Here is a 23,749-nt window from a genome sequence, read left to right as displayed (position 1 = left end):
TTAAAACTGTACTGTGCTGACTATAAATTTCACATTGCTGGGTGGTTAGTCAATAATGGAAAAGAGAAATTCTTCTCTCTTTTCTGAACTTGGGATAAAGCATTTTCTTAATTTTTTCTGAGATTCCAAAATTATTCTTGTTAAGGTGGCAGCAGTTAGGGTTTTACAAACCATTTCAGTTATCACACGTACGACTTGTCTAACTAGGCTATGTCCTTTTAAGCAGACTTCATTAGACAATTGACCACAATTTTGTTTGTACACTCACCTTTATTAGTCTATATAGGCAATTACAGTCTGTGTGGGTAGCAAATTAATCGCAAATATGATGACAAATGGAGCCCTGTAAGGTTTTTTCTTGGGGGACAGCAGTTAAACTGAAAGTAAAACATGCTTTACTTTTAACGTTTTACATTTTCTTTCCACAGGCCCAGAGCTTTTGCAGCAGAGGAACTCTAAGGGGGAGCTGCCCTTGGATTATGTGTTGTCGCCCCAGGACAAGGAAGAACTGTTTGCTATTACAAACATAGATGATACAGTGGACAACTTTCATGCCAAGACACAGAAACATTTTTATCACCAACAGCTTGAGTTTGCTTCATTTTTACTTAGTAGGATGTTGCTTAGTTTTTGTTCAATATTTGACTTATCCTCAGAATTCATCTTGGCTTTCAAAGGGTTATCTCATCTAAATGAGTTGCTTATGGCATGCAGTAGTGATACAGAACCCACCAATGTACATGCTGACTGGCTACTGGATCTCTATGCTAGAAATATAAAGACATTAAAGAAACTCCCAAGTGTTCTTAAGGAACTGCCTGAGAATCTAAACATGTGTCCTGGAGTGCATACTGAAGCCTTATTGGTGACACTAGAAATGATGTGTCAATCAGTAAAAGAGGTTTCATGATGCTGGAGAGAACGCGTCAGATATCTAACCATGCAACTTGCTTTCTCACTTAGTATATCCATAGCTTATGGACAAATATTAATTTGAGTTATTCATTGACAGACGTAGAGCAAATTTTCATAGCACTTAAACAGCTACAGAACTAAAATACAGGCTGTTTTTCCAGTGTATAGAATTTAACTCAGAAAGATTTAATAATAAAATGAAGTAGTTTTTTTTGGGTATAAAATGTTTTCACTAATCTTTAAATTTTTTTTTTGTTCTGCAAATATTTATTTATATATGTAGGAAATTAATTTAAATATTTTTTAAAATCAAAATGTCCTTTCCTCTAAGTGCTATAGTTCTTAAAATCATGGCAAGGTTATTCATTCAAATGTGCATCTACTTGTAAACCTTGTTTCTTCTTTATAGACCAAGATACATTTGCTTTTGTGTGTTTTTAAAATAAAACTTGCTAGAATTTTAAATTATGTTTAATAGTCTTTGGTTTTTAAAAGCTATAATATACAGTATAACAGTTCAGTTCTCTGATCTGTTGTATTTTAGCAACACATGCATGAAGCATGTTTCTGTTCATTTAATCTTCTATCAGTGAAAACATTTTACCACATTAGTTTTACTAAATATTATAATTAAAATTTACAATTAAATTGGCAGTGGAATCTGAAATTTTTATATGCAGTGTGAATTTACAAAGTAGTGTTTCAGGTGTTTGTTGTTTTTTTGTTTGTTTGTTTGTTTTTTCCCTAAATGGTTTATAACTTAAAAGACAGAGTGTTAATATTAACCACTTATGAAACTGGACTTGTTTCACTGGTGGGAGTAAGTTAGATTGTGTTCCAAATGTGGAAAAAAATTACAAATTACGTTTAGATGTTATATAATATAATTGCTGATCACACAGTAGTTAATTTGCTCAAGAAGCACACTTCAGCCTTATTTCAAAAATGGATCTTTCAGCAAGAGATAGATACTCACTGTCTTGTTACTGGACTTACTGTAATCTAAAATAGAAAATTAATGCATTAATTTCTCTGCTATAATAAAATCAAGGTTCTTCTCTAAAACGTTAAAGTAATTTTTCATATACTATAAGAAATAAAATAAAAACTTGTTTTTGTTACTTGTTTAATCTTAAACCAAAGTTGCAGGGATGACTGAGCTTGTAGCCAGTGTGACCCTGTCAAGAAAGGAGAAGAACAACAAGAAAGAGGTGAGGTGAGGAGGAAGAGAGAGAAAAGAAAGGAACCAGGAATAGTCACTTAATCTCACTTATGATGACACCTGGAGTAATGCTGCTTCATAAACTAACACAAACTTAAGCATGGGCTCTGACTCAGGCACAGCATAAATCTTTGATCAGTTTGTTATAAATTACATGTACTTTTATTTCCTGTTTTGGTTTTTTTCATATATCAAATATGTCAGGTGTAAAATTAAGCTAAACTATTACTTTATATGATGCCTCATAAACTTTCTTTTTGCCAGTTCTTTTGCTAATAATGAAATGTTAAAGCAAAAAGGAAGGTAACTGTTTAAGTTAACAGTATTTCTATGTTATAAACAGTATCATGAGCTAGAGTTTTGTACTATTAAGTAGTTGTATAAATTAGACATTCATTAAGCAATATTCTTTGAACTATCAGTGTTGCATGACAGACTGTTTTATGTGCCACAATCCATGATGCTATGTCCAGAAATATATTTAGATGCCTTGAGGTGTCTTTCTGTAAGACAGTGTTTGACAGGTACAGGGCACTGTATTCCATGCTGCGTGAGTGATGTGGGATGCATTTTATCCTACAATGAAGCACTTACACCTTCCAGTGTTTTTTTTCTATTCTTATATTTTAGAAAACATATTTGTTGCCTTAAATCTGTCTTACAAGTTAAAGAGGAATAAATTGCAAACATTTAAAAGTCCTGAGTATTAACTTTTCATTGGAAAAGTTGCAGCTGAAAACAGTACTGAATCATGGCATACTTTTCTGTGTCCTGTCCTCCAGATTAGACAAAGAAATTAAAGTCGTTTTCACAATGTCAATAAAAACCAGAGGGAATTTTCTGAGTTATGAATCAGTTTTCTTCAATGCAATTTATTGGCAGTTCTTAGAAAGAACCTTTTCTAAGTTTTCTGACTTCTTAATTTTAGTTCAACTATACACAAAAAGTGTTCTGTGTATATATTTTCTGAAGTACACTACAAAATGACCAGAAAGAATCAGAAGCTGCTAGTATAAAACAATGGAAAATGAATTTTTTTAATTTTATTTCAAATTCAACAGTTTTTGAAAAAGTACCAAGTGGTGTATTTCACAAGAGCTGACTAAAACAAATAAAAAGCTTACCATATGAGAAAGTAAATTAGAATTAAATGAAGTACATTTTGGTGTGTGTGTGTGTGTGTGTGTGTGTGTGTGTGTGTGTGTGTGTGTGTGTTTAGAAGGTATGGAAAGAGAATTAGTTTTGTATGTTTCTGGAATGTTTAGTAATTGTACACTACTTTTTAAACTGAAATGCTGAGTGATAGTGTAATCATTTGATAAATGTTACTTTGACAATTTATTTTAGAATAAATAGGCAATGAATGGGGTTTTGAAGTCTTAGTGGCCATTCTTAGACAAATATAAAGGCATTAATGCTAGAATACTTACATAAATAGTAGAAAAATGTGTGCTTGTCTTGATGCTGTTATAGGAAAATGAGTAGATTTACATGGAAATAAATTACTGATGGTGCATGCAGCCTTTTTACCTGTGATGGACCAGGTAGGAGCTGTCACTGCTGCTCCTTGGCGTGAAGAGTCTGCTGTGACAGACATGAGGGACTCACTGCCTCTAGCCTTTCTTAGGCAGCTTGCCGTGCCTCCTGCTAGCTTCCAGACCAATTGCATCTCCTGCTGTGGTGGACCTTATAAAACTCAGAACAGTAATTGTTTTAGTATCAAACGTGGATTGAGTTAGAAAGGTCAGTTGAAGACTTATTGGAAAGTTATGTCAAAACTAGACAGGAAGTAGTTAACTATTGCATGTAAATCAGATTCTGTTATCAGAAAATTCAATTTGTAGGCTAAAATGAGCCAGGAAGTGGTGGCAGACACCTTAAATCCCAGCACTCAGGAGGCAGAGACAGGTGGATCTCTGTGAGTTCAGGCCAGCCTGGTTTACAGAGAGAGCTCCAGGACAGCCAAGGCTACACAAAAATCCTACGTGAAAAAAAAGAGAGAGAGAGAGAAGAAGAATCACAGTATGGAGATATGTTTTGTTACTTTCTCTGATACAGGCTTGGAAATTATGGGGCATTAAATCAGTTAGAAAAGGTTAAAGGGTTTTGAGCATACTTTTTCAGTGCACTGAATATCTACTGAAAGAGGACTTTAATGTCCATAATCATTAGAGTTCACTCTTAGAGTAAATTCTGACCTTAGACCATTTAGAGCTTAATATTTAAGTCCTGACCCTAGTTTGAGAACACGAACAACATAAATATATCACTTTTGTTTATTAAAATGTGAAGTTAGGTGAGTTGTTAAGAGAAAAAAAAATCTGTGAAATTATTTTAATAAAAGCTTAGAGATTTGTATAAAGTGATATTTTTCAGATTACGGGAGGTTCATCAGCCTGTTTTTAAAGACTTGAACTTCAACCCTTTGTCATAAATATGAATGATTTTTTTAAATGATGTTTTACTGTTGAAGGTATATATAACTATAGTTATATCTCTTTAAAATAAATACAGCAAACTCTGGGTTTTGAAAGTGCTGGCTTATTAATAAAAGTCAGCAGTGTTGTCAGAGAAACTAGTGATCAGTTATTCACTAATCATTATGAAAGGTGTTTATTATTTATATATAACATGGAAGTATTAGGATATATTGCCCTTAAAAAGTATAGGCTCAAGAAAGCCCCATTTTTAAGCATATGTTCATTCTTCTGTCCAATTATACTTGAAATGCTTTCTATTTTGAATATTTTTACCTTGGTAAATCTGATCACTTTTCTACACATACTGCCAAACTGCATCAAGTGAACATTGATGTGTTATAAGTATTAATCATTGATGGAAAATGAACTAGTACTGTTTTGATTAATTCTATCAAAAACAGAAGTTTAAAATATATTTAGCACTTCCAAAAGAGCTAGTTTGTACTGAATTAAAAATCTGGAATCTCACTTTGAATTTACATCTATCATGCTATCATTTCTTTTGATGGCAGATGAACTGAAATAACCAGTGTTTCTCCGTTCTTGTGTTTCCAAGTGAAATAGTCATGTTGGGAAGAAAAAAATAATCATTAATTTTAAAGTAGTGACAGAACTTACTTTCTTCTCAGTAACTTCAAAACTTCAGTGTCAGGCCTGCAGCGGTTTATATCTGGATGCATGATGAATTTATAATGGGTTTTAGTTTTATTGGGGGACTATATACATTGGTTTCAGATTTTCCTTAAAAACGAATTTTCCTCATTTGCATTGTTTTTCTTTTACAACACTCTTGAAATCACTGAGCACTAACTAGGATTTGATAAAATTAAGATATGCAGTTTGTTTGTTTATTGTGATTTATTCACTTTGTATTCTGACTGTAGCCTCCTCCTTTGTCTCCCCCCAGTCCCACTTCTCCCAAAATACCCCTTACCTGGTCTCCTGATTGGGGAGGTCCTCCTCCCCTCTCTTCTCTCTGACCCTAGCCTATCAGGTCTCATCAGGGCTGACTGTATCATCTTCCTGCAGAGACCGATACTCCAACCAAGGACCATGCATGGAGAGGACCTAGACCCCCTGCTCAGAGGAAGCCCGTAGGCTGTTCAGTTTCCAAGTGGGTTCCCTAGTAAGGGAAGCAGGGGCTGTCTCTGACATGAATTCAGTGGCCAGCTCTTTGATCACCTCCCCCTGGTACAGTCGTACCAGGCCACAGAAGATGTGCATTTTAAGCATTTAAAAATCTTAAGAACACATTGCAAAAATGAGAAATGAAACACTGAGCAAGAAAGATGAGGGACATGGATGGGAATTTTCTGGCAGAAGAAATGAAGAAAGGAAAACTTCCTAAAAGTTTAATATACTAATTGAAGTTACCAACTAATCAGGTCAGACAGGTGTATAGACAGACCTGATACTGTGGATAAGCTATGGCCTTAGGAGTTTTGAACAATTTTAATAAGCTGTATCAAGGGAGGGACTAGATGATGGTTTTGTAGAGGGTTTTTATGTTTGAAAATAAAAAGTTAAGTGAAGAATAAAAATGCCAGTTTAATGATAGTATTAAAAACAGTCTGATCTGTCTATTGGTATTCAGTCCTTTCTACAAGGTTAGGTAAGTCTCAAATACAAAGACACATATATGAAAATGTAGTAGTGAAACATAATTTAAAATAATTTAAGGTTTTAGTCAAATCTTGTTTTCTCATCACTTCAGTTCTTATAAATTCCCTTTCAAAATGCTGTTAATTCACACTGAGATATGGCATTGGAAGAAGTAACTTATAGGGAGGTCAGAAGCCATTTACTGAAAGTTCTCTAAGTGCTTTTTTTCTTGGCTGATTTTAATTTTGTGATTAAAAGTAGAAAGTATTTAAATGTCATTTGAAACTGTTCTCAAATTTCATAGCAAGAAATATTTTAAATAAATACATTATTTTTTTCCAGACAGGGTTTCTCTGCATAGCCTTGGCTGTCATAGACTGACTTTGTAGACTGGGCTGCCCTCGAACTCAGAAAGATCCACCTGCTTCTGGCTTCCTCAGTGCTGAGATTACAGGCGTGTACCACCGCCCGGCTGTAAACACACTTTCAAGGGTAGTTTCTTCTCTATTTTCTTTTTGTAAATTGTTTGTTTGTTTACAGTATGAGTAGCCTGCTTATTTTAAAGTGATGCTCCCATTTGAGGTTTTTGTTGTTGTTGTTGTTTTACATTTTTTTACTTTGTGTGTGAGCACGAACGCCATGGCAGACATGTGGATGTTAGAAAACATCTCTGGTAATCAGTTGTCTTCTTTCAGTACATGGGTCCTGGGAACTGAACTAGGTCATCAGCAATATACTGTACCCAATGAACCATCTTGCTAGCCCATGAATCAGTCTTGATAAGCTTTTAAAGTAGGCTAATTTAAAACATATATATATAACCATTTTTCTTCAAAATAAGTATCACCTAAACAGATCTCAAGTAGCTTAATTTTCCTATGTATATCTTTGAGAGTGAGTCAGACAACTTCATTGATACCTTTATTCTTCATGTTGCTTAGACTAGAGCCTCACTAATGATCAGTTGAAGATTACTCATTACTCTTTAGTGGTAGCCTTAACTTGCTAGATACAAACTTTGGGAAGGGGGTAGTCATGACATAACCTTTTGTTGATGTTTTTTATACTTTTATAACTGTTGATGAACCTGCTAAGTTATGTACTTTCTGAAGAGTCTTTTCATATTTAACACAAAAGAGGAAGCCATGAGACTTAATGGTAATTGTTGATTATTGGTCTAGAAAATGAAAAATCAGCCATGCAACTTATTTACAACAAGAAGGCAGAGAGACCTGTGTTCTGAGAGGATTCTAAGGTTACCTTGCCATTGTCCACTGGGGCGCATGGCTAGCCCCTGCAGAATGAAGGCCAGCTGTGGAGCTAATATTGTATTAGTTAATCTCCAAATGTACAAAAAAAAATCTCAGAAAAATTTCGTAAAAAGTAACAAAAGGCAACTGTAAATGGCCAGGAAGCATTGATAAACCTGTTTTGATGGGAGAATTTCTTGGCGCCTATATAAAAGTATTTGGCAGTAATTCTTGAATTAGCTTCATAGCACACAAGAATGCATGATACATACCTGATTACCTACCAAGAATTGGTGTGTCTGTCTTATGTGACTAAATGTAAAATAGTTTGTGTTTGCTTGCACCCTCACCAAAAAACAAAAATGTACTGGTGATTTTTTTTTTCTATTATTTTGAAGATTTTTTTTTTCCCTCAACCTAGGGCCTGACACCTATAAGACCAGCAGTCTACCATGGAACAGCATTCTCAATCTCTAAACAGACACACACACACACCCTTTTCCCACATCTAATTGGGAAATTTTAAGTGCTAACGACAAATGAAATGGAAATTGCTCTTTGGGAAACTGCTTCTTTAAATGGGTGCAGACATTTGAACTTTCCCAGTTCTTGTGTGTTTCAGAATTCTAGGTCAAATGTAAGAAGCAAAGATTACCATTCTGTAAATTTGGTTATAAACTCGAATTAGCTACTAATATGCAACAATAATGACAAAAATCGCAAGCATTCCTTTACATAACAGGAAATAGGAAGTAGTAGTTTGTGAAATTTACAACAGGCCGCACATAAATTTTGGTTTATAAATGTTGGAATTACTACTATGTATATTCCAAATAACTAAATTTTTGGTAGCTGTAAAAAGGGATCTTGCACTTGTGAAAAATCTTGGCATTTTTTTCCCCATGGCTCACTTCTATGGTCCAGCTGTCTCTGAAATGCTTGACACAGTTAAAAATTGTAGGCACCACATATACTCTTTTCTTTACAAATTTAGCATTTATTCCAAATCTGTAACCACTTAAACCTACTTGATTGAAGCCTTTGACCATAAGCTTGAGACTGTAGTCTCTCCCCTCACTATGAAGTCACAGCTCCTTGCAGCCAGGGCTCAGGCTGTCCTTAACCCTCCTAAAAAGTGAGGTGGTCTCTTCCTGCCTGGTTTGGTCATTCCTGTTCTTGGAGGGATACTGAAATTTTAGAACAAGGAAGGTCTTTGTTGCGATTATTTTCGCACATACTGAGGGAACTTTAGCATAGCTCTCCAACCAAAGCCTCTGCCCAAGACAGTAACCTTATTAGCTGATGAGAGCCAACCTACAGCGCCATTTTGTTGCCTTTTTAAAAGCCCCAGCTCTTGAGGGATAACTCAGCAGTTGAAAGCACTTTTCTGTTCTTGAGGGCCTAACTGGGTTCTCAGCAGCTCATCACTTATAACTTCATTTCCAGGAGCTCTGATGCCCTCTTTTGATATCTTACGCACTTTTCATACATGCAGACAAACATTTGTACACATAAAATAGTAAAGTTTTCTAAAAATACCTTTTATTTATTACATTTAAAGATACCTAAATTATCTAAATTCTGTTTTTACAAACATTGTTTAGTACAATTTTGTAGATTTGTTTTGCTTTTTTTTTTTTTTTGTTTTTTAGCTTAGAATCTAAAAATGAACAAGTTGAAATTCATTTGAGATCAATTATGTATTTAATTTTAGTTGTCTTTTTTGATGTTTTGGTTTTTTTTTCCCCTTTTAATTTTTAAACCAGAACCCGGAAAAAAACAAATGGGTTGCAGCAAACCTGTCTACTTCATCAAAGTACTTGGGGCATAGTTAATGTGTGCCTGCATCATTCCAACATAGAGATTGTCTTGGTGTGTTTGAGGCCTCAGATGCAGCTGGAGTAACTGCTAATGTGACTGCCGTTACACAAGCTGACACTGGATGAATATGGAAAATGAGCTGGAAAAGGGTCCTCACAAATAAGGAAGGGTATACTCTCTGCTCTTGTTTTGTTGTTTGTTTCAGTGAGTTACAGCAATCACCTTTGGAAAGAGAATTATAAATGAAAGACACTTGACTACATTTATGTTTTTAATTCAACTGAGCAGTTAGAAAAGATACTCTAGATAATCTAATCACAGCAGTGACTGAACATCTGTACAAACACAACATTCCAAACTCCAAAACTCAAACAAATTAGTTTAATAATAGCCAAGTCTTTTTGTCACAAATGTAATACTGGCTGTCTTGTATTTTGAAACAACCAAGTACCTTATATCTTTTTGTTTTTAAGCTAAGTACCAAAGTACTATTACTCAAAAGCATTGTAAGCATTTAGGCTTAATTAATATATTTATAAATTTAATGATAGTCTTTGAATAAGGCGTGCTATATTTTATGCTCAATATTGGAGATTTTTGGATTTTGACATCAAAGTAGAAAGTTTCTGTCGCCCCTGGATAGAGCTTAACTGCTGTTTTTATTTATCTATTTATTTATTTAACTATTTATTTATTTGGGGGTTTTGTTGTTATGTTTTTTTTGAGACGGGATTTCTCTGTGTAGCCTTGCTGTCCTGGACTCAACTTTGTAGGCCAGGCTGGCCTCCAACTCACTGAGATCCACCTGCCTCTGCCTCCCAAGTGCTGGGATTACAGGCATGCACCACTGCACCAGGCAGGAGTTTAACTGCTTAATTTCAGCACTTACCTGCTCATCCCAGCACTTGGAAGGCTGACAAGTTAGAGGCCAGAGCTTTGTTAAAACTTAACGAAACTTCTAAAAAGTTACTTTCATAATTTTTTTAAATTTAAATTTGACACTTTAAAAACTCCAGATTTGATTAAATTATACTATTTATCATTCATACACACAAGCAATATAATTACCCTTCTCGGGGGTATACAATAGGTACGTAATAAATGCACTACATATATAAAAAGCATCCTAACATTATCCTAGTGCATAGAATGGTTCAAAATTAGTTTAGAACATCCCACCCCTCAAGAACCCAGTTTGAGTCTGAAACAGTAGCAAAATGAACTGTTAGTTAACATCATGTTCATTGTTCAAGTAGGTAAAGAAGTTACAAGATGTCTGAATTACCCCAGTTACTGGTGTGGCAGAATTCCTTTCCTGTAGAAACTTAAACCTCTTCCACTCCCCCACTGTAAGATCTCAGTAACAAACCAAGCATCCTACTAAAGGTCAGCCTGATGATTTCGTTAGGCTTACTTAACAGGATGGGGTGGGGGTTGCCTCCATGAGCATGGATGACCCCAAAACAACTGTACTGGGAAGTCTTGAGTATGATGGTGGCCCATTGCTGCATAGATGCACCCACCTCTATTCTCTAGCATCTCTTTAAGGCTACTGTGAGCAGAACTGCATCCAGATTGCTGGACTCTCAGGCCCAGTGTCCCTCTATACCCACTCCTTGTCTGAAGAGATGTCAACAGCAAGCATGATTGCCATGGTCTTTTATAAGCACACACAGTTGCTCTAAGGGAGATGGCAGTTGTTTTGCCCAGAGGACAGCATTCTACAACAATGATTGTAATTTAGAATGTAAATACAGTATCTGTAAATTTAGCAGTGCAAATAGATGCTTAGCCACATTCAGTCTCTTTAGATAACTTGGAATATTTGCTTCAAAAATCTCTGAAAGCCAAAGCTTACATTAAATAGGCACCTATACAAGAAAGTAAGATCCTACTTTGCATTGTGTGTTTGGGCCTATTGATTTCTAAAAGCAAATACATTGATTTCTAAAAGCAAGGAGGACTTGACTTAAGTTGACTCCAGCTAGTTTTCTCTGCTTTTGTTGGATGCTCACCATGCCAAATGTACTGAGTTTGTGCCATAGTCAGGGTTTTTTAAAAATAGCCATGTTCAAATGAAGGTGTATTTCTGTAAGTGAAATGCCATTAATAGTATACATGCACCCAGTACCCCACCATGCATTTCTTAACTCAGTTTAAAAAAAAGTGATTATACATAGAAAAGATTATTTTCTTTCGTATTTAATGCAGTGAATATGTAGTTAACATTACTACTGAACTAAACATCTGAAATCTTACACAATGAAATGAACAAAAATTAGTCATCTGTTAATGGTTACATCCACTAGGTCCATCTGAGGTTACAGAATGTCAGGCTTATAGACTTTTGAGTAGACACTGTCAGCACGGAACATAAATCTCACACAGGTATAATCAGAATTTATACCAAACAAATGATCTCATTAATAAACTTTATGTATTAGGTTAGCTTCATAAAGTAGTATGGTTTTGCAACAAACAGTGATGGAATGCAGATGTAAATATGTTATTTTAAACATGATACACTAAATAGAGCATATTGAGGTCAAAGCCTTTCTGTAGAAAGAGAATTTAGTTGACGTTCTTCCAAGCATAGTGTATAAACATCAAAATAGTTCTATTGTAAGAAATAGTATTTAACAACATATTTCTGAAATAAAAATACTTTAAAAATCAGCTTTGATGAGATTTAAAGAATCTTTAAAGTGCAATATATACTTATGCCTTTATGCATTTTCCAGCACAACCCCCACCTGCAACCCATCCCAGCTATTAATAGCAATTAGTAAGTAGCGCAAAACATCTTCTGTAGCACTTTCCGTTGAGTCTGACTCTTCTAACAAGCCAGTGAAGACATTCTTACTGGCCAAGTTATCTCAGCAGATAACCTGTTAGATTCCCTTGACAGACCCTGGAATTACTTTTAGGAATGCGATGCTGAAGTATCGGGTGTGGTTAGTGAAATATTTTTAATGCCTTACAAGCAGTTTATTTTACAAAACAGGTTTTCATGCATTATCAATGATCTTCATAAATGATGTAATGAAACACTGGACTTTAATTTAGTCCACAGCATTCTCTCCATTAAAACTCACTAATGACAAAATTCATATTATACATTAAAGTATGTCAGTAGAGGACACTTGAATATTATTTTATGCACAAGGGCATAATTGGACACCATGTGCAATATAGATTTAGTTTGCTATTATTTTTGACAATTAGCTTGCTAATTTGCTTACTCAGTATAAATTAAATTAGTGGTATATATAAAAATCCTGATAATCATTTATAAACCTGGCAGTATTTATATAATATAGTTCTGGAGAGATTTTAAGGTTTTAGATGGAATGATAGAAGGTTTAAAAGTCTTATTCATAGACTCTCATATTCTCTTAAGGGATTGTGTGTGTGAAGTCAGGAAAAGATGAATACCTGTAGCATAAAATCATCCATAGCCATACATTTATTTACACAGGAGTGAAAGTCGGGATGTATGTTAAATTGAAGTGCAACATTTCCATTATTCAGGCTTTGGGGTTTCTCCCTTTTGAAATGTATAAACAAAACAAAATTTAATGAATTACGTTTCAGATAAGAAATAGTTGCATTACAAAAAAACTTAAAGATCAAATTGGCATTTTCATTTTATGTAGGGTTAAGCACAATTGAGCATTTAATCTGATACTCTGGTTCTTTCACTTGTAATTCTAGAACTGTATCTTCCAGTTTTATTATTATATTATCTGTAGCTAACAAAGCTTCCACACTCCACAAGCTAAAAGCTTTTATCAAGTTGAGTCTATACAGTGAAAGTATATTTTCAAAGACATACACCTTTTGTGCACTATTTACAAGTGTTCTTGATCATTATTTTAAAAATGGAAAATAAATAAAAAGCCAAAGAAAGGAAGTGCTGCGGAGGCTGAGGATTTTTTTATCTTCCCAAACATGCTTGTCTCCTCAATGCCGGGGGCTGGCTAGCCAAGGTTGTTTTTCTTCCTTTTATATGGACTATGAGAATGATCTGTTTTCAGTTCTTGGTATTGCACCTGTTTAAACAGTTCAGAAAAAGACCAGTCAGGTGACCACTTCCTGGCAAAAGAAGGAAAAGCTAACGAATGCTTGGGGGAGTGGGGAAATGGAGAGCAGGCTGCTCTAAAAGCCAAGTGGGACCTCAAGCTGATGCAGAAAACAAAACGACTAGAGCTAGAGTCAGAAGAGAAATCCTGCCAGAAATTGCCTGAAGCTCTGTTTGAACTTTGCCAATGGATTATAAGTGTTACTGACCATAACACAATACAATGAAAGAAAATCTGTATTTTTGAAGAAATGGATAATGGTTCTTTGCAGGAGTTTTTCGTTTGTTTGTTTTTGTTTTCTTCGTTAAATTCAGCTCTAATCCTTACCTACCCCAGCGGTTTTCAATCTGTGGGTTATGACCCCTTTGGGGATCTAAAGACTCTTCCACATACATATCAGATATTCTGTGTGTCAGATATTTACAGTACAATCCATAATAGTGACAAAATCCCAGTTACAGAGTAGCAACAGAATAACTTTTATGGTTGGGGGCTCACCACAATGAGGAACTGTATTAAAGGTTCACAGCATCGGGAAGATTGAGAACTGGCCTAGCCCATTGTTGTAAATATGAAACATCTAAAATTCCTACTTTCTCTGCTCACATCTTGATGGTGTCACTTCGCAAACTCAGCAGGGCTTTTTCCCTGAAAGCCATGGTGGTTCTTTATGCTATGACTTTCAGTCTCTTCTTTTCCATTCTTTATAGGTTTTTCTAGATTAATGCCAAGTTAGCTAACGTCTTGCTAAAATCTGCAATAGGCTTTGTTAACTTTTCCTGACTCTTCTATAACCTTTGACATTAAAAGAATCTAAAAATTAAAACACAGTACCGTACTACACCCAAGTAAGAACAATGATAATGAACATACATACCACTTGCACATCTGAGGGAACTCTAGAGAGGAAGTCAAGTAGTTCATTGTTATCAATTGCATATGGACTCCGAAGCTTTTTTGTAAATTTATTAATTCCTAAAAAAGTGAGATTTCAAATATTGAGTGTGGGAGTTAGGCAAAGCACATTTCTGAAGAAAGTATTGCCATGGTTTGAGCATCAAACCATGTGCTAATCATTGACCTTGACTGAATGCCTAGCACACCACCTCCCTTCAATGTTCAACTTTCCCAACTGAATTGCTTCTTCTCTTTCCACTTCATTAGCTTCTACCCAGTAGGTGAGGCTTTTGGGAAAACAAATGGGTACCTAGAAGGAATGCACAGTGTCTTGCCTCACCAGATTCTCTGTTACATTCACTAGATGTTTTGCTTTTTTGTTTTAGCCATGATGAAACTGTGACTACATTTCTGGATTGAGAGTGTTAGGTGATTTGTTCTTCTTTTCCAATGATAAGTTTTTTAAGGGGCGGGGGTGCTGCTGTTATACAGCAAGCTAAATGTTTACAAGTCACATAACTATGATGCTTAGTTATTATTTAAGTGGAAATGAAAAGTATTGCCATAATTTTTGGGAAACAAGTATTCAGATTTATGTTAACACATGGTGAAAACTGAGGAACAAACTGGGGGATATTAGCTCTCAATGGTGTTCCTACAGAACACCTTCTGTCATCGTGGCCCTCGTCTCTTTCCAGCCATTTGAGCAGTCACCTCACTCTAAAGAAATAGATTTTGTATTTTTTCATTTGATGAAACAAGGCTGAAACACATTTTATAAAATTATTTTTAAGACAGATAGCCATTGAGGCCATACAGGTTCCATAGCCAGAGGTTTGCCTTAGGCTCCATTTTCAGAGAAGCTGGGGAAAGCCTGTCAGGGGAAAGGTTATCTACCGTGTGGCAATAGAGATAGCTCTGCAAGTCTGACCCTAGATAGGTATGGTTATTCTCTGCCATAAATCCTCCAATCAAAAAGTATCTTGCAGAGAAATGAATGAAATATTAGGGTTTAATAGACTAGAAAACAATAATATGGTTTAGGGGAAAAAGTCCTTTGAATAGGAAAAGTGATGATTTAATTAAATTTCTGTGCACGGTAGAAATTGGAAAAGAGAAATGTACAACTTTCTCTGCCCTCCCTCTGGGGCATAGAGTTAATATTGGTGACTTTAAAAACAAACAAGGTCTACCCAAGAGAAAAACATGAATGTGGACCAAGAGGAGAAAGAAAGAAGAATATTTTGTCATTATTACTATTCATCATCATCACTATTAAAAAGTGTATATGTGTGTGCAACATGGGCCTCTAGAGGTCAGAACCGAGCATTGGGTTCTTTGGGACTGGAGGCATAGGCAGTTGTGAACCACAACTGTTGGGAACCAAAACTGCCTTCTGCAAAATGAGTAAGTGCTCTTAACTGCCAAACCATCTCTCCAGCCCAAAAACAGGAATCTTAAAACTAGATTAAATGGAGACTATTGGTCTCAGTTCACTTTTCTTTTAGTATATTTCTTTAAACAATTGTGGGGCAAAAAAGAAAGAAAAAAATTCTTCATATGCTCCTGTTGCTTAACAATATAAGCTTATTTTCTTAAGGGCTATTTTTGGTCCTTGCATTTTATTAAGTGTAGCAATCTTTAATGCATGTGAACATTGATGAGAAGCAAATAAAAATATTCCTATATAGTGGTGGGTCATAAGGACAATTGGGTTTTCTAAACCTAAAATTCCATCAAAAAGGAAAACTTCAGTTTCAGTGCTACACTGACCACATCCTATATAAATGCCGGCACTGACTACCTCCTGACTGGATGCTGAAAGGGACCGCATCCTATATGGATGCCGACACTAACCACATCCTGAATGGATGTGGAAACATTCTATATGGACGATGAAACAGTGTGTGTCTGTGGGTGCCGAAACTGACAGCCTCATATGTGGATGCTGAAACGAACCACCTCCTGAAAGGGTATTGAAAGGGAGCACCTCCTGAATGGGTTGGGAAATTGACCATGTCCTATATGAATGCTAAAACTCATGACCTCCTGAATGGGCGCTGAAACTGAGCATCCTGTATGGATTCTGATTGGGCATTGAAACTGATCACCTCCTAAATGGGTGGGAAACGGACCACCTCCTGCATGTTGGAACCAACCACCTCCTGACTGGGTTCTTGGGTCAAAGGGACTGTTAGAAGCATGTGGCAAAATTACATAAAGGTTAGGGAACATCACCTTTAAAGTAATCTTTTCTAAAAGCTTTCTTACTCAGCAGGCTTTTTTGTTGTTGTTCCTAAGGAGCCTTATATGCTAGTAAGTCTTTTCCTGAGTTCTAAAAGTGACCTTTTAAACAGCAGCTAGTACCATGTTTACAGATATTTCCACAAGATAAAATACCACAGCAAAAAGTATATTGTCCTACACATAGCACATGGCTTAAAGTGCCTCTGTTGGCATTTAAGTGGTGAAAATAAATCAGTGATATCTAGACAAAGTTACACTTTGATATGTGAAGAATCTGTACAAGTATAAACATGTACAAGTACATGTTCAGAGTATGGTGGGGGCTGTGGTGCCAGATAAGAAAAATGCATTTTACAGGTAGACCTAAATTTGTATGCTGTTGTGATTTTTAACTGACCTGTCTCTTTTCATCATGTAGTGCCTATATATTTATGTCTATAAATATAATGACTAATGGTATAACTCACCTCTTAAAAACAGTTTGTTTTCTTAGCCGCTAAACAGGTGTGTATGTGGGGGGGGGGGTGTTGTTGTTGTTGTTGTTTGAAAAACTTTACTTACCCCAGACAAGAACAATGTATCTCAGTGGAATGAAGTACAGAATAACTGTGAACACACAGAGGGCTACAATGGCCAACCAGCTTAAGAATGGGACAGTCCAGTTGAAAGTACTGAATGGAAAAGCAACAAATCAGTATTGTGACCACGTAACACTTTAATAAACAATGGTTAAAATAAACAAGGCTTTGACTAATACAGTTGCCTGTCAGAGGACTAGGGCAGTCATAACCTGTTCAGTTCATGAGGTCAGGGCCCAGCTAAAGGATCTTGCTAGAAGCCACACTAGGTGGTCCAGGGATTTCAGAGTCTAAAGCCATTGCACAACTTGGGTGCCCCCCTATATAGTAAAAATACTTTTTGTTTTGTTTTGGCTACTAAAAACAGTGCCCATCCTTGTGAATTTTTAATTTTCATACAATAGGATATCTCAGGGCCCGCTATTCATTCTCCTAAAAACTCTATATTCCCATGCCAAGACGAAGATGTTTGCAGTAATTGCTGAAGGTGCAACTCTTAGAGCACTGTGTGAGACTTCAATTCTGGGATTCCTTTTAGGAAGACTCACTTTCTATTCAGCTTCATTTCAAATGGAGCTGGAATCGGCACAAGACAGTTAGCTTTGTGGAATATCATTTGCCATCATTGCCCTTGTTTAGGAATGAATGGGCATCTAAGAAAGAAAATCAGTTCTGCCTGCTCTACTTGTAGTACTTTTAACACAGGAGAGCATGGTCTGTAGTGAATTTGTGGGATAAGCTATAAAAAAAAAAAGAGTCCGAACCAGGGGTGGGGAGCAGATGAGAGGAGGACAGAGCTGCTGTGTTCTCAGTGTCCACATGCTGCTATAGACTGGGGCCCAAAAGATGTAAGGTAGGATTGACTGTCTGGTGCTGACAGGAACCGTCTTGGGGCCATGTGCATGCCATACTGACTCAGCCTGGGAGCCTGACAAGTGAAGCTAGCTGGTTCTGTGTCGGCAAGGTGCTCACAGGTATGAGCATGCAGTGTGACATAAACTAAGTTACGATGAGCCCCAAATGTATGCTTTCATGCTGTGCTATGGTGACAGGAAATGGGGCAAGGAAAAATGATTCAGAGAAAATAGGCTAAAGAAGAGAGAAGGATATGACTTAGTCTTTAGAATTCTGAGACAGTTGCATAGAAATACATTTAGGGGTGAAAAGGAGGTGGTTTTGTGTAGCACATATAAAAAAAGTTGAAACTCAGCACAGGTGCATAAGTTTACATAAGTGGAAATTCATTAAATAAAAAAACTGTACAAAATAAAATGGTTTATCCCTTGCAAGATGGACAGCACCAGATGATAACTCATACTTTTGGTTTAAATAATTTATTCCTTTTAAATTCTGCATGTGTCCAAGGATCTAGGTCTGCAGAATACCAGTTTTCATGAATAATAAATGAAGAGTAGATATGAAACTCAGGAAGCACATGCTTGTCCAGATACAGAGCAGCCTTTCTTAAATAGGTATTAATAATTGTTATAAGCCAGTCATCAAATAGTTGACTAGTGAGAGGCCATGGTATATTTTGAATAGTCAGTTACTATCAATACACTATTGTATTTTTTTGAGAAAGTATTTGTTTCAGAAAGTATATTAGAAATAGAGTATGATGGCATGTGCCAGCACTTTTGTTGTTTCTCTAGATCAACTATTTCCTAAAATTATTTTTTTCTAGTAGAAGACCCAAATTTGAATTAATCTGATTGCCCTGTTTTTCAATAACCCTTGGAGTGAGGCTTTTTAAAATTAGTATTGTTTTTTTTTTTTAATTAGTATTGTTATTGTTGTTTGGGTGAGACAGGCTCTCAATATGTAGCTACAATAAACTCAGACTCATAATTTCTTGCAGTAAAGGGAGGAGGATCAGGAATCCAAGCTCATCCTTGGCTACTTAGTATTTTCAAGGCCAGAGATACATGAGACAACGTCTCAACAGAAAACAAAATGCATTAGTAAATAAAATTATCTAAAATAAAACCATATAAGATTAAGAATATAAATTTCAGCTGAGCATAGGGTCACATGCATTTAATCTCAAAACTGGGGAAACAGGCAAGCAGATCTCTGTGAGTTCAAGGCCTTCTTGGTCTGTAGAGTTCCAGGACAACCAGAGGGAATTAATGAGAAAAAACAAAAATTCCAGTGTTTGTGTGTTCCTTGACTGTGTGTGTGTGTGTGTGTGTGTGTGTGTGTGTCAGTGAAACTTATTTCCTCACCCAAGGGTGGGTATGGCAGCACACAACTTTAATCCAGCATTTGAGAGGCAGGTGAACTCTGACTTCCTGGCCAGCCACACCTACACAATGAAAACTTGTCTCAAAAATAAAAACAAATGCAAACACCACATACACACATAAGACAAAACACAAATGGGGCAGAACATTGCCTCAATGGAATAGAACACTTGTTCTTGCAGATGACCCAGTTTGAATTCTTAGCACCCACATGATGGCTCAACTATCTGCAACTCCAGTCCCAGGGAATCCAATGCCCTACCTCCATGGCCACCAGGTACACATGTGCTACACACACATACATAAAGGCACAACACTTAGAATAAGTAAATCTAAAAAATACTTTTACTTAAAAAGAATTCCTTTATAATTGCAAAATTTTTGTGATTTATTTTCTTAAGTGATGAAATGTGGCTTATTTCTTGATTACATTAAACTTGGTAAAAGGGGATCCAAGATGGCAGCAACCAGCATGCACCATATCTGAGGGGCAGAGGATCTAAAACTCCGAAATTGGTGAGTAGAGGGGCAGTGAAACCCAGAACGACATTGAGGCTTCCAGGGAGAAAGGAGACTGTTAACTGAGACCATTTGTATTCGCCCGCGGACTTCTCTGAGGATTTCACTGGGGTCTTCTCCACAGACTTCTCCTGGGGCTTCAATCCTCAGGTACTTCCCCTAAACCACCTCCCCACTCTCCCCTTGGTGGAGGCAGCAGAGCGGCCCGCAGTGCTCGCCACAGAACACAGTGCCCGACCCGCAGTGCTGGCTGCTCCTAGCAAAGAACACCTTGCTCGGGATCTAGGACAGAGACTACTCAATCCTCCAGGCACTCCCCCTTCACTGGCCTCCATATTTCTTCCCTGGTGGAGGTGGAGGCTGTGGAGATGGCCCACAACGCCTGCCACAGAGCACAGTGTCTGGCTCCCAGTGCTGGCGGCTCCAAGTTCTGAGCTGACAGATCGCCTACACCCACATTTGCCCCAGAAGGATCAAATCAGAGAGTAGAGAACAAGGGGAACCGATTGGTCCTGCTAGAGAGTGAGTGTGCCTTCAAGTGAGTGCTCCCAGAGCCCCAGATCCAGTGTCCCTGTACAACAGCGTCTACATTTGTAAATGAAACATTATTACTAAAGCTTAAATCACACATCGATTCCAACACCTTAATAGTGAGTGACTTCAACACCCCACTTTCACCAAGGGACAGATCATCTAGACAGAAGCCTAATAAGGAAATAAGGGCACTTACAGAGGTCCTAAATCAAATGGACCTAATAAAAGTCTATAGAACTTTTCACCCAAAGTCAAAAGAGTATGCCTTCTTTTCAGCACTTCATGGAACCTTCTCCAAAATAGACCATATAGTTGGTCACAAAACAAGCCTCAACAGATACAAGAAGATTGAAATAATTCCTTGTATTCTATCTGACCACCATGGACTAAAGCTGGACCTCAACAACAACGGATATAGCAAAAAACCTACACACACATAGAAACTGAACAACTCGCTACTCAATGAGAGCTGGATTAAGGAAGAAATAAAGAAAGAAATTAAATACTTCCTAGAATTCAATGAAAATGAAGGTACAATATACCCAAACTTACTGGACACAATGAAAGTAGTTCTAAGAAGAAAATACATAGCACTAAGTACTTTCAAGAAGAAATTTGAAACTCATAAAAAGTTGCTCATAAAAGCAACTTAATGGCCCAACTGAAAGCCCTAAGGAGGGGGGGAGAGAGAGAAGCAGATACACTCAAGAGAAGCAAATGACTGGAAATACTCACACACATGGCAGAAAACAATAAATTAGAATCAAATAAAACTATTCAAAGAATCAATGAAACCAAGAGCTGGTGCTTTGAGAAAATCAACAAGATAGTCAAGCCCTTAGCCAAACTAACTAAAAGGCAGAGAGAAACTATCCAAATCAGCAAAATCAGAAATGAAAAGGGGGACATAACAACAGACACTAAGGAAATCCAAACAATCATTAGGTCTTACTACAAAAGCCTGTATGCCCCAAATTTGAAAATCTAAAGGGAATGGACAATTTTCTTGATAGATTCCATTTACCAAAATTAAGTCAAGATTAAGCAGAAATATTGAATGGTCCTATATCCCCCAAGGAAATAGAAGCAGCCATCAACAGTCTCCCTTCCAAAAAAAAAAAAAAAAAAAGCTCAGGGCCAGATGGTTTCAGTGCAGAATTCTGCCAGAACTTCAAAGTGCTAACTCCAATTCTCTTCAAACAGAAGGAATATTACCAAACTCATTCTATGAAGCCACAGTCACCTTGAGACCTAAACCACACAAAGACCCAAAAAAAAAAAAAGAGAATTTCAGACCTATCTCTCTTACAATGAACACTGATGCAAAAAATACTCAATAAAATACTTGCAAACCGAATACAAGAACACATCAAAGATATCATCCACCATGACCAAGTAGGCTTCATCCCAGGCATGCAGGGGTGGTTCAATATACAGAAATCCATCAATATAATCCACCATATAAACAAACTGACAGAGAAAAACCACATGTCATCTCCTTAGATGCTGAAAAAGCATTTGACAAAACCCAACACCCATTTATGTTTAAAGTCTTGGAGAGATCAGGGATACAAGGCACATACTTAAACGTAAAGATAATATACAGCAAGCCAATAGCCAACATCAAACTCAATGGAGAGAAACTTAAATCAATTCCACTGAAATCAGGGACAAAGCAAGGCTGCCCACTTTCTCCATATCTCTTCAGCATAGTACTTGAAGTCCTAGCTAAAGCAATAAGACAAATAAAGGACATCAAGGGGATACAATTCGGAAAGGAAAAGGTCAAAGTGTCACTATTTGCAGATAATATGATATTATACATGAGCGACCCCAAAAATTCGACCAGAGAACACCTAATATCCAGAATATATAAAGAACTCAAGAAATTAAAAAGCAACAAATCAAGTAATCCAATTACAAAATGGGGGTACCGAGCTAAACGGAGAATTCTCTGTAAAGGAGTATAGAATGGCAGAGAAACATAAATGCTCAATGTCCTTATTCACCAAGGAAATGCAAATGAAACGACCCTGAGATTTCACCTTACACCCATCAGAATAACTAAGATTAAAAAAAACCTCTAGTGACAATACATGCTGGAGAGGATGTGTAGAAAGTGGAACCCTCCTCCATTGCTGGTGGGAATGTAAACTTGTACAACCACTTTGGAAATCAATCTGGCACTTTCTCAGACAATTAGGAATAGTGCTTCCTCATGATCCATCTATGCCACTGCTAGGCATATATCCAAAATATGCTCAAGTATACAACAAGGACATTTGTTCAACAAGGAAATCATGAAATTTGCAGGTAAATGGTAGGAACTAGAAAAGATCATCCTGAGTGAGGTATCCCAGGAGCAGAAAGACACACATGGTATATACTCACTTATAAGTGGATAATAGACATATAATATACTTTAAACGTACAAAAATCTGTACACCTAAAGAAGCTAAGCAAGAAGGAGGACCCTGGGTAAGATGATCAATCCTCACTCAGAAAGACAAACAGATTGGATAGTGGAAAAGTGAGAAAACAGGAAACAGGACAGGAGCCTAAACACAGAGGGCCTCTGAAATTCAGACTCAACCCTGCAGTGTATCAAAGCAGATGCTGGGACTCATACCCAAACTTTGGGCAGAGTGCAGGGAATCTTATGAGAGAAGGGGGAGATAGTAAGACCTGGAGATGATAGGAGCTCCACAAGGAGAGCAAAGGTACCAAAATACCTGGGCCCAGGGGTCTTTTCTGATACTCCAACCAAGGACCATTCATGGATATAACCTAGAACCCCTGCTCAGATGTAGCCCATGGTAGCTCAGTATCCAAGTGGGTTCCCTAGTAAGGGGCACAGGGTCTGTCTCTGACTTGAACTCAGTGGCTGACTCTCTGACCACCTATCCCTGAGGGGGGAGCAGCCTTGCCAAGCCACAGAGGAGGACAATGAAGCCAGCTCTGATGAGGCCTGATAAGCTAGGATCAGATGGAAGGGGAGGCAGACCTCCCCTATCAGTGGACTTGGAGAGGGGCTTGGGAGGACATGAGGGAGGGATTCGGAGGGAATGCAGAAGGGGGCTACAGCTGGGATATGAAGTGAATAAACTGTAATTAATATAAAAAATAAAATTAAAAGAAACTTGGTAAAATATATTTAAATCTGTGCAGTATAGTTGTCTTCTTTACGTGAAATCTATGAGGTCAGATTGTTTTTCTATCATGACTTCAAATTCTTTTTAAGAATAAAGTCAGGATGAAAAAAAGAATGCTAAAATTAGGACAGTGTTATTTCTTCAAAGCTACAAGTATGACTTATTTCTAACCAAATGTTCTAAATTTCAGGAAGGAAATTGACATAA

The 23,749-nt window shown here is 36.9% G+C and overlaps 2 protein-coding genes across 8 annotated transcripts in view; one reads left to right on the top strand and one right to left on the bottom strand.

The window, feature by feature from the left end:
• Slf1 (SMC5-SMC6 complex localization factor 1) overlaps positions 1-2,981 on the top strand; it is a 79,653-nt gene extending 76,672 nt beyond the window's left edge. For all 3 annotated transcript variants that reach the window (XM_060383603.1, XM_060383601.1, XM_060383602.1), the window contains one exon: positions 429-2,981. In XM_060383603.1, the coding sequence (XP_060239586.1) occupies positions 429-910 (482 nt within the window). In that variant the 3' untranslated portion in view covers positions 911-2,981. The remainder of the gene's footprint in view (positions 1-428) is intronic.
• Positions 2,982-11,476: 8,495 nt separating this feature from the next.
• Mctp1 (multiple C2 and transmembrane domain containing 1) overlaps positions 11,477-23,749 on the bottom strand; it is a 564,452-nt gene continuing 552,179 nt past the window's right edge. For all 5 annotated transcript variants that reach the window (XM_060383587.1, XM_060383590.1, XM_060383588.1 and 2 more), the window contains 3 exons: positions 17,078-17,187; positions 14,250-14,347; positions 11,477-13,342 (listed from right to left, as the gene is read on the bottom strand). In XM_060383587.1, coding sequence (XP_060239570.1) covers positions 13,271-13,342; positions 14,250-14,347; positions 17,078-17,187 — 280 coding nt within the window. In that variant the 3' untranslated portion in view covers positions 11,477-13,270. The remainder of the gene's footprint in view (positions 13,343-14,249; positions 14,348-17,077; positions 17,188-23,749) is intronic.

The sequence above is a fragment of the Meriones unguiculatus genome, chromosome 5 (genome assembly GCF_030254825.1).
Source record: "Meriones unguiculatus strain TT.TT164.6M chromosome 5, Bangor_MerUng_6.1, whole genome shotgun sequence".
Lineage (NCBI taxonomy): Eukaryota > Metazoa > Chordata > Mammalia > Rodentia > Muridae > Meriones > Meriones unguiculatus.
The sequence above is the reverse complement of the archived record's forward strand: the minus strand, read 5'-3'. Positions and strand labels throughout refer to the sequence as shown.